At 27.8% G+C, this 11,575-nt stretch overlaps 1 protein-coding gene across 1 annotated transcript; it reads left to right on the top strand.

Annotated features, from left to right (window-relative positions):
* The first annotated feature begins 9,669 nt into the window (after positions 1-9,669).
* LOC111005748 (uncharacterized) lies at positions 9,670-11,353 on the top strand. The gene is made up of 3 exons (XM_022277369.2): positions 9,670-10,081; positions 10,157-10,384; positions 10,915-11,353. The coding sequence occupies exons 1-3, from the start codon at positions 9,822-9,824 to the stop codon at positions 11,096-11,098; spliced, it is 672 nt and encodes a 223-aa protein (XP_022133061.1). The 5' UTR covers positions 9,670-9,821; the 3' UTR covers positions 11,099-11,353.
* The last annotated feature ends 222 nt before the right edge of the window (positions 11,354-11,575 follow it).

Genomic DNA, 11,575 nt, shown 5'->3' with positions numbered 1-11,575 from the left:
AAGAAACTTCACGTATTGTTGTATTAAAAAAAACCTCTTATTTCAATCAAGTATAACTCGTATATTTTTTTGAAACAAGTAATTATTTATAGATTATTAAAATTTTTTTTAACCTATTTGTATACAACGACTTAATTGTTCTATATATATTTCAATATTTTTTTTTATATAATTTGCTTCATGTGTATGTATTTTCAAATTAATAATAATACATTTTTAAAAACAAACTAAGAACAAAATATCTTGTTACATATGATTTTCGAAAATCGCACAAGTACTCCTTGAACTCAAATGGTATATATCCGGTGGATAAACTCAAAAGATATATTTTTAGAGCAGGTAGATTTGAATTATCACATTCATACTTATAACGTAATATTTTAAAAGATTCAAAATTTTCATATTCTTAATTAGCTTTACTCTCTATTATAACTCAAATCTTATAAAATTTAATTTCTATAACTTGCATTTTTATTTAGCAAGTTATTTAAAATTTATTTTGATTCATAAACTTTGATGCTACTTATTTTATTTCGATATCTAAAATTGGAAATATTTTATTTTACCCTCTCAACTTAAAATTTAAACTCATTTTAAAACTTGAGATCAAACTTTACTTACTAGTTATAGCTTTAATTAAATATTTACCAATACAAACCTCTAATCAATTAAACAAACAAAATAATACGTTGCATTGGATCTCTAACAAATTATCTACAAATAATTAAACTTAATGTTTAAAATCCAACCTCCAAAATTTTAGATAACAATCAGAGAATAGTATGATAGTCTAGCCGATAAAAAGATTTATAATTTGATATAATAATGCTTAATCAAGTGTTGCAGCATAATAATTAATACAAAAAGCATCCAAAAATAGTTGGATGGGGAACTTTGTCACAGACTCACAGGAAAACAAGGTGTAGCATGTTTTTCCAGATGCCCAAACAAATCATTATATTTTAATTATAATCATTACCTTGTTAGAAAATTTTAAACTGAATAATTATAACTTGTAATGGCAGACATTAGTAATAATGACAGAGACTTTAAACTTCATATTATGTGGGCATTTTTTATGCACATATAAACAAATCTTCATCTTCATTATTTTCATATAACCCTTTTAATCCTGATTGGTGCCAAAAAGCCAAAAATCTCCCATTTTACAAAGTCAACACTTCCGATCAAATAACCGACAACTATTTTTATGCCCAAATTCGAATCCCACTCCATATTTTGTACTAATTTCTTTTTCGACGTGAAATCCTAAAATAAATAGCATCTCAATTTGTAAAATTATATTCATATAAAGCTTTCGTTCTATGAGAGGCAATAACAAATGCTCGAAACTTTGAAGTACCATCTATCTTTGAAACTTTCAGTTTGAATTTCTTACGGGTCAATGTTGTTCAGTCCAAATCTCGAGTCTCGATTATGGAGATCCACTAACTTAAAAAGTTAAATTTAGTTCTATAGTTGAGTTCATAAAGTAGATTTTATAGATCTCTCGTATGACCACACTTCAATATCAACTTAGGCCATTTTTTATACATTTTTTATACGATAATTAATAAAATACTAAATATCAGTTGTACTAAAAAAATAAATACTATTTTCAAAAAAATAAAAATAATAAAAAACAAATAAATACTAAAATCTAACAATATCCTACTTGAATCGGTTACAATTTCTAAGGTGGTTGATGTCAAAATCTACAAATTATTTACCAAATTTAGAAAGGTTGATATAGATAGACATATTCATATAGCAAAATATATAAATGAAAGTAATTAGTAAAGTTATATATAATATATTTAATTAGTTAATGAAGAACTTTGGCATGTGAACTAATAATTAGGCAATGAAAATGTAAGAGTGAAATTTTTTTCTTTTTCAAAAGTTACTATACATGATGGCGATTATTGGACCCATGGCCAAATGAGGTCATCCACGTATATAAATTACAAGGTAGTTTAAAACACGTGTATCATAAATATAATAGATAAATAATTTAAAATTTAGACTAAATTACCTTTTAAATAGATGGTTTTTAGATAAATTTTTATTTGAGAGGGACGATTGTTGTATTCATTATCTTGATAAATTGGAATTTTTAAGAATAATAATAAAAAATACGTGCTATGCACGTGAAATCTTGTAGTTATAATTTAAAGTAAAATAAATAGCGTTTTTAAAGTTTACAATATTATCATTCAATAGAAATAAAGTGGCTTATTTCTTTTAACTCTAAAGAGAATTAAATAATAACCTATACTTTTTAATGTATAATATAATATAATTACAAATAATAGTACGAATTCAATATATAATATTGTGGTAATAAATTATTTGTAAAAAAATATTATGGCAATAAAAGAAGAATAAAAATTATCATAGAAAGCAAACACAAAATTGAAGAGTAAGATGAAAGATGAAAAATCATGAGCGTGCAAGCATAGGGAGAAGCGATTATAGAGAGGGAGGGAGAAAGAGTAATTTGTTTGAAGGGAGGAAAGAAAGATTTAAACGACCAAATTACCATAAAAAGAATAATGGAAATGTTGAAATTAAAAGGACAAAATAAGAAGAGAAAATTTATCCTTATAATCACTTTATACAGTATATAGTATAGATAATGATATTCTGATCATATATATAATTAACATTAATATTTTTTACATCGTTTTTTGAAACTTTTGGTTTAAACTTAAATTTTGTCCTCAAACATGGCATTTATACGATGGATAATACTTTCCCTCCCCACATCTTCAACGGTTTTTATTACTGACTGACATGAACATAATAATTCAATTAGTCAATAAATTATTTTTCAACTGGGGACAAAAGTTGGAAAATCCTTAAAAATGTTTACTAGAATTATTAATTTGGATCAATTTTTCTAAAAAGAGCTTGAGTGAACATTAGAATAATACTTGGTATCAACTCTTAATTGGTGAATGGACTCATTATATAATTGCTAACATGAAAATTGTTTAACAATTAAAGACATTTATGTTAAAATTTTCACTATGATCTCCATTTATTAGACTAAAAATATTTATAACTTGTTGAAAAATAAATTATTAGTGATGACTTACCCATTAAACTTAGGGTTAAATTATATATTTGTTTCAAATTTCAAGCTTAAACTTCGTGCTATAATTATCATAGCCTTAATTCCAATTTATAATCTTTAGGATTCTAAAAGTTTCAATATATTTTTTTCAATTAAAATTACTTTACAAAATGGCCCATTATCCATTTTGTACGTATTTGGAAAATTTGCAAGATTCTTCTATTTCGTACCAAATATTAAACGTCCTAATAGAAAACATGTAATGCATTTCACTATGGCAAGTCCTTTTTTTGCCGTGTTCAACTCTTGCAAAGGTACGAAATCGAAACACCAACTTCATGAGATGATAATTAAAATTGTCTTAATACACTAAGTTATTCTTGAATCCTTAAATTGACACTACAACAACATCTAATGACACACACAAACGATTTAACTAAATTATAATAATAACAAAAAAATCACCATAAATTGGTTCATTGATCCAAACGAGCCAAGACAAATAAAATTTTGTAGAGAAAACATATTCAAACACCACGAGTGTTAAAAAAGCTAATCCGAACACTCACGAATATAAAAAGTTAATAAATAATAACTAAATTAAAACTCTTAAAACTGCCTAAACAACACAAAAACTTAACCCATAACTTATCCTAATGTAATATATATATTTGAATAATGATGCCTCATAGTGATATATGGATATATATTCCGTGAAGAGAGAGAGAGAGAGGAGAGTGAGCGTGAGAGTAATGATAGAATTTCAGTCATAGGAAATGAGTGATTCCCTGCAAGCCCAGCCCCATCTAATCGGCATCACACCTTCCTTCCACATTTTAAATTCCCACCGTTATAGCATGCTTCTGCAAACTCTCAACTCGCAACTCTCTTCTGGTTTTCTCATTGGAAGATGAATATTACTCTTTTTTTTTCCCTTTCTTTTGGCGTTATTTGATGGTGGGTATAATGTTCAACACTAGCTTTGTCCAAACATGTAATAAAAAAAATAATTTCGTGACGATTTAGTCTGAACTATACACTGCATAATAATGTAATACTATATAATTTAAAATTTGTAATAAGTTGGTTTCGGTTAAGAAATCTTTATATCAAATTATGTGTTAATTATGTGTTCTTTTTCATTGAATAAAGATTTAGTTTTTTAGTTTATGAACATATTTCATCTCTTATTATTGATTTATATAAATAAGAAACTTTATTTAATCATAATAATAATTTTTTATGATGGAGACTAAATCGTCACAAATTTTAAATTAAAGGCACTAAACTATTATATTATAAAAGATTAAAATTAAAAAATTTATGGAATTTTACCTTCGAGAGAGATGTTTATAAATTCGAACTCATTTCCTTACAATATTTCTTTCATATGTCAGATTCTTTACCAATTCATGGTTCTTGAAATATGAAAATTGCTCTTCTAAACGTCCAGGAAGAAAAATCATCTTAAATTTATATCCGAAAATTTTATGTTCTTTTTTTTTTTAAATGTAAAGTAATTCTTTCAAAATTTGTTTGATAAAACTTTCCTTTTCACTTTTAAATTTTCAAAGAAGTTTTTTTTATGTTTTGTTATATAGTTTTAAAAATATTTAAAATAATTAAAAAACTATCTTTTTGTTTTCAAAATTGGACTTAAAAAGACCAAGAAGATTTATATTAAACGACATGAAATAAATATGTATTTATAAAAATATCATTACTTTTTATTTTTTTTTTTAAATATCGGCAGAATGATTTTTGATTGGTCTCAATTTATATCTTTATAAAATTTTGAAGTTAACCCATACATAAAAAATAGATATTCTTTTTTGTTATTTTTGCAATTTATTCAAAATCAACTTATTTTTAGAAAAACAAAAATCTTTTTCGAAATGACATCTCCTTTTTTTTTTACTATATTATGTTCAAAATAGAATCATGTAACATTTCATCTCAAAAAATAAGTTGAAGTTGAAAAATAAGTTCATATCATATGTTTCTTTTATTAGGAAGACAAAAAACAACAAATTTAGACACGACTTATCAAGCGTGTTCGAATTTGGCTAGGATTTCATAAATATTTATAAAGACATGAGAATTCTTAATTAGCAAATAAATTTAAATGTTACAAAACTTATCATCAAAATAAGTTATTAAATTAAAGAAAATCGATTTAAATTTAAATCTAAAGAACACAACATTTGTTTTGGTACAATAAATCTCCGACCTTTCCAGAACGAGTAAGATGTCTTAATCGTTGAATTAAGTTATTAAAAAAATAATGAAAACTGTAAAAATAATAATAAATGAAAAAAAATATATTAGAAAAGATATATATTGGAAAATAGAGGTGGGCATTATGGCAACCTATGCACAGAGACAAAAATGAAATGATGTGTGTTTGCCACCCCACCATGCCCTAGCCATCTGCTTCTGAGGATTCTGGCCACTGGACCAGGGCCCAGAAAAAGAGAGACCAATTTTGTAATTTCAAAAACTTATTTGAATTTATATTAAAATATTATTTTGGAAATTAGATCATAAAAGTGGGTTGTTATTATGACGCCATAGATACGTCGGCATGACGCAAGCAATAATGAGCTACTGAAACCCTAATTCATATTAATTAGTGTTTTGTGTTTTTATCTTTTTCAGAAGAAAAGAAAATATCGTATCTTAAAAAGTGCAAAAGGTAAAGAATGTGGGAAAATGAGTGAGAAAATTGGAAAAAGTGGATTGCATTCTGGTAAAAAAAGGTGTTAAAATAATAGCAGTAAATAAAGGAGGTAAAAAAACATTCAAAATTTAATAACAAAAATCGTGATACAAACTTAGCTCATGCCACTCAGCAGTAATTAGCAACTGTCCTATGACCAAGTTCGAATTTCCTTACCATGTGTTGTAAAAAAATATATATGTATAGGTGCGTTGTACTACACAATATTCTCCATTGAGGTTGAAGTTATATAAAGTTTTTGATGAGCCAAATTATTTATAAAAAAGGAAAGGAGGTGAGCACCATTATAATATTTAGTTTTCACACATATTACAATTTAAGATTACAATTTTTTAAGCTAAAAAATAAAATTTGCATTATTATATTTCTCCCTGTTTATCTCTTAATCATTACTCTTTTTTCTTTTTTCACTACCCACCATCAACGTCTTCTTTCTTGGTGGACAAACCCTATCTATTTTTGCCCCCATTCCTCAAGTCCCCTTCTAAAAAAGGATATTAAAATTAAATTAAATAATTATTTTAAGGAAATTATATTATATTAGGCAAACAACATGTAAATAGACGTAAAAAATCATCACACACGGAAAATAAATTATTAATGTAAAAACTAATATATCATAACTATGGAATAAAGGTCTACATTGTCAAAATAAGATATAACTACTATAAATTTTTTTTTTTACATAATTTTCTTGGAAAAAAAAATATTTTCATAAAAGCCTTTTAACCTAGAGTTGAATTTTCTACGATTAGAGTGTGGCCCCAAACTTCAACTATGATTTGTTCCCATGGACTTTTCTCTATAGCTTTGTTAATTTTTGTAAAAAAAGTGAAATTATTGTTGTTGTTGTTATTTTTATGCATGTTTTCAATAAACTTTGTTATTAATCTCTCAATGATTTAAATTTATCATATGGTTTCCCTACCATCAATTGATTAATCACACTCTTTTTAAATTTGATGCTTGAACTAACATTATATGTAATTAGGTATATGATCATCCATGAGTGGCATATGAGGTATAGATGACGAAATGTGAATATTATAATAAATATAAATGAATCATTCTCCAACTGAGCTTAGATGAAATTTGTTACCAAAATGCATGAAAGTATAATTACCATATAATTAATATAGAATATTATAGTTTTCAACATAAATATGTTGTCGTAGTTGTAGTATACATTATTACTTCATAAAATATATGTAATAAAAAGTTAGATCCTTTCAATTAAGGGACAACCAATGAAGGAATATAGATTTTTTTATTATTTTTTAATACAACATGCGGTGGAGTTCAAACTTACAGCCCCTTGATTGGAGATATATGTCAATCACCGCCAAATTATATTGGCTTTAGCAGGAATATAAAATTTTATTTCCTTTGTAATTTTAAATTTTATCTTGATTTATTGTTAAATTTTCTTAAGAATTATGAATATTTATAGATTTAAATCACAAAATTTTAGAATTGGATTGGACCTTGGTATACAAATTAGATTCCATTACTAATTTTATTTTTGTATGTTTTTGACAAATTTTTGTTAATTGTTACGTTCGTATACCTTTTAATATATTCATAAAAAATTAATAAACCGTAAGATTTATAGATTCATCTATATTACATAGGATATTTAGCCCTATATAGTTTGTGACATTTTCAACTCTTACTATACCTACCATATTTTTTTTATAGTTTCTCTCATCGTCATGTATGTAAACTTTTTTTTATAAAATACTTCTACCAGTATATATCGGGTTATTTTTTTATCTACTCGATCATCTACAACTTTCATATACTATATAATTTAGTTTTTCAGGTTTTAGCTTACCAATTTGATATATAAATTTATTTTGTTCTTTATCATAAAATTTTTAGTTTACCCACGGGTAAACTAATTAAAGACATACTTGCCAAAGTGAGCATAGCTCAACGGTAATTGATATCTTTCTATAACAAAGAGGAGGTTGTGATTTCGATCCCACCCCATACGTTATAAAAAAATTAATTAAAAACACACTTATATTAGATTTTTGTTAATGATGCTTTTATGAAACCATTTCAAAGATTAAAAGGGTTATTCTTTAACCTAAAAAACAATATTTAAAATTTTATTTCATAAATAAAGGACTGGAATAATTATGATGCTGAGAAGAAAGGGGATGAACATGATAGCAAAATTATAAGTTGGGAGTTTGGAAAATATGAAATAACAATTTAGAAGTTGGGTGGTCTGGTTGGATGTGGGGTTGGTTGGAAGCAGACAAAGCAAATCATCAAAACCAATTTCCAAAGAAATTTTTAAAAATAAAATAAAAGTTCACACACTTTTCATAATTTCATTCATCTGAATTAATTTCTTATAAAATAATAACAATAATAAGAGAAAAAAGAAATATTCCACACACATATATTTATTTATTTATCTCTGGCAAAAAGGTGAAAATAGAGTGGTGTTTTCTGTATGAACCACAATCATTTTTCTTCACCGCCGATACAGAGTGAGAAGACAGATTTGCATATAAGATTCATCCATCATTGCCTTCTGATCTCTTTTTAATTCTTTTTAATTTTTATTTTCTAAAAAAATAATACAATGTATCTCATTACCCCCATACCCATCCTTATCATAGGTTTTTGTACCAACACATTGCCACTTTTTTTCTTTCTTTCCCATTATTTATTATTGTGTACTCATTTTTCATATTTTGGCTTATAGGGCTCTTTCTTGTCTTTTCTAAAAGATGAACTATTTAGGTTTGTGAAATTTAAGATTTAGAAGTTTAAGTTTGTGTAAGCTTGTAAAGTTGAAAATTATAAAGTAAAAGTTGTGTAAACAAAAAATTTGAAAATAAATTATAAGAAATGGAAAAATAAAAATTCAAATTGTCAATAATTATTGAAACAAGAACAAAACTAACTTAGTTATAAACTTAAACTGACTAATAACTATTAGAATCTACATGATACATGTATATATGTGTGATCAGTAACAGATAATAGGGGTAAAAGGTAAAAACAAGGGAAAGTAAAATTGGTTGAGATGCAGTTATGATTTTGAAAATATATGGTCATTTTCAAAATAGTAGATAAAAAGTTGCTGCTTTTTATCTCAAAAATTAACTTTAACTTTCTGTGTTTCGACGATAATAATGTTTTTACGTCTAGTCTTCTACCATTCATTCATTATTAAAAAGAAAAATGGTTAATTTCTACAACAACTCTCAAACGGATGTGGTTATTAAACTCTCTCGAAATGGAATCAAGGAAAAAAAATTATTTAATTGATTATTTAATTAATCAAAAGGATGCTTGCTGTTCCTCGAGGCTAAATAGTCATTTAATTGATTCATATAAACTCATTTAATTGATTTATATTTAGCAATCACGTGTGAAAGCTGGACTAACATTCAGAACTATATAAAATTAAGAGAAAAACGTTTTTTTAAGGAAAAAAGAAAAAAAAAGTTAAAAAAATATCAAATCTTTAAAATACATTTAACCAAGACGGTAGACATCATATAAACTAAAATTACTCACATTGAAGAAAAAAAAAACTATCATATGGGGTTTCAACTAATTCAACTCCTAATTTTAGATTGAAAAAAGATTAAATATATAAAATAGTCCTTAATATTTGAAATAATTATCTACAATAAAGAAATAAATAAAAGTCAAAATAGTCTCTAATGGCTTGGAATTTCAAAGATTCTATAAAGTATTGGGTCAAATCACATAAAACTTAAAAATATTATATATTTAAGTATATCTATATATCTACCTAAATCAAATATTGTTTTCGTAATATATATCACCGTTCAAAATTTGACAATTAAAAATGGAGTGGAGTGGGGGTGGGTTATATGTATATAAATGTATATTTATTAGGTGTTGAGATTGCACAAAATTCTCTGGAAAGTTGAAAGTTAGAGAGAGAGAGATCATCGTGGTAGTGGTATCCAAATTCCAATTGAGTTTTGGTTTTGGTTGGTGTGATGAATGGGATCGGCTTCGGAGGAGATGGCGAATCAGTTGCTGAGCCTATTCCAACCCCAACAACATCAATCATCTGATCTTACTCTTACACAAATGGGTTTCTTCTCTCTCCCCCAAAACTCCGCCGCCGCCGCTGAAGAAGCCGGCCTCGATCTCTTCTCTCTCAACCCCCGCCAGCAACACCATCTCCATTACTTAGCTTCTGCCTTCGCCGGCGCCGCCACCTCCACAACCACGCTCCCATCATCTCCCTCCTCTCTCTGGTAAACTCAAACTCAAACCCCACCTCCTCCTCCTCCTCCTCCTCTTAATTTAATTAATTAGTTTTAATTTGACAGGGATAGGGATAGGGATGTGGATGTGGATGTGGGGAGAGGGAAAAATAATGGCGGTGGAGATGGCGGCGGCGGCTGCAGAGCGATGAAGATGAAGCGGATAAAAGGGAGGAAGAAAGTGAGAGAGCCCAGATTCTGCTTCAAAACCATGAGCGACGTCGACGTTCTTGACGACGGTTACAAATGGAGAAAGTACGGCCAGAAAGTTGTCAAGAACACCCTCCATCCCAGGTTTCATTCTTTCTTTCACTCATATAATTTAATTAATTGCATGGATCATTATTAATTGGATGGAGGGGGATTTTTAATAACTCACAGATCTTGTTTTATTTTCTCAAAGATTATATCTACACCACTACATAATTATTGCATATTCCTTTGCTACCTCTTCTACACTACTGTACTGTTTCTTTTTCTTTTTTCATTTCCAGAAAAAGAAAAACGTTTGTAATTTCATCATATAAATATGGCATTACATTTATATAAGTTGTGGGTTTATTCTTGATCACTATTCAAATAGGGTTTGTTTGTGTGTATTGTCCACATCTCTAGCCTTAATTCTAGGGCTTTTTTTCCCCTTCAAACCTAAGCTACCTACAAATCACAATTTGGTTATTTATTTAATATCATATTTAATAGATATAAGTAGATATCCCATCTATTGATTTTTAATAGAGTTTTGAATACATCGATGACGTATTATTGTAATAAACTCATGGTCGGATTGTGGTGACCTGGTTGAATAATTTTTGCATGTGCAGGAGCTACTACCGGTGCACAGAAGATAAGTGTAGGGTGAAGAAGAGGGTCGAGAGATTAGCGGAAGATCCGAGAATGGTGATAACGACCTACGAAGGACGACATGCCCATTCACCATCACGTGATAATTTGGAAGAGACGATGGGGCAGCTACCATCGGGCCACCTCAGCAATATCTTCTGGTAGAGTTAATAATGCTTGATTGTTTTACATAATATAGCTTAGTAATATTATGTTTTGAAGTTTATAATTTGGGTTTGTAAAGCTTTTTAATGAAGAAGGTTTATTGGGGTTAAGGAATGGAATTATGATAATAAGGGTAGGCGTGTTTGGGAATGAGTTGCGTGGGGCCTCTGCATCATCTGTGTGACTTCTCCTTTTCTCCAAGTTCAACTGAAAAAATTAAGATTAGGGTGTTTATTACATGCACAATTAGGTCTACTTTGTTTTGAAATTTTGGTCTCTAATTTATGGCAAGTTTTGGTGAATGCTCTCTCACGTTTTCAAGTTCATTGCTAACCAAACCATCAAATTTCTCACAAAATTTGATAAAGTTTATCATTTGATCTATTGGATATAATGCACCGCTCTAACAACAAAATTTCCACTGCAAATAAAGTTAAAGGTACGTGTTAGATACTCTCATGTGACCTTTTCTTTGTC

Source organism: Momordica charantia (genome assembly GCF_013281855.1).
Source record: "Momordica charantia cultivar OHB3-1 chromosome 1 unlocalized genomic scaffold, Mcharantia_2.0 BLBB01000001.1, whole genome shotgun sequence".
Taxonomy (NCBI): domain Eukaryota; kingdom Viridiplantae; phylum Streptophyta; class Magnoliopsida; order Cucurbitales; family Cucurbitaceae; genus Momordica; species Momordica charantia.
This window is presented reverse-complemented; position numbering and strand designations above follow the sequence as displayed.

Bases quoted from the DNA above. Each gene is read 5' to 3' on its own strand.
- LOC111005748 (XM_022277369.2), top strand. From the start codon at position 9,822: ATGGGATCGGCTTCGGAGGAGATGGCGAATCAGTTGCTGAGCCTATTC. The intron at 10,082-10,156 runs GTAAACTCAAAC...TTAATTTGACAG, and splicing joins TCATCTCCCTCCTCTCTCTG to GGATAGGGATAGGGATGTGG. The intron at 10,385-10,914 runs GTTTCATTCTTT...TTGCATGTGCAG, and splicing joins AAGAACACCCTCCATCCCAG to GAGCTACTACCGGTGCACAG.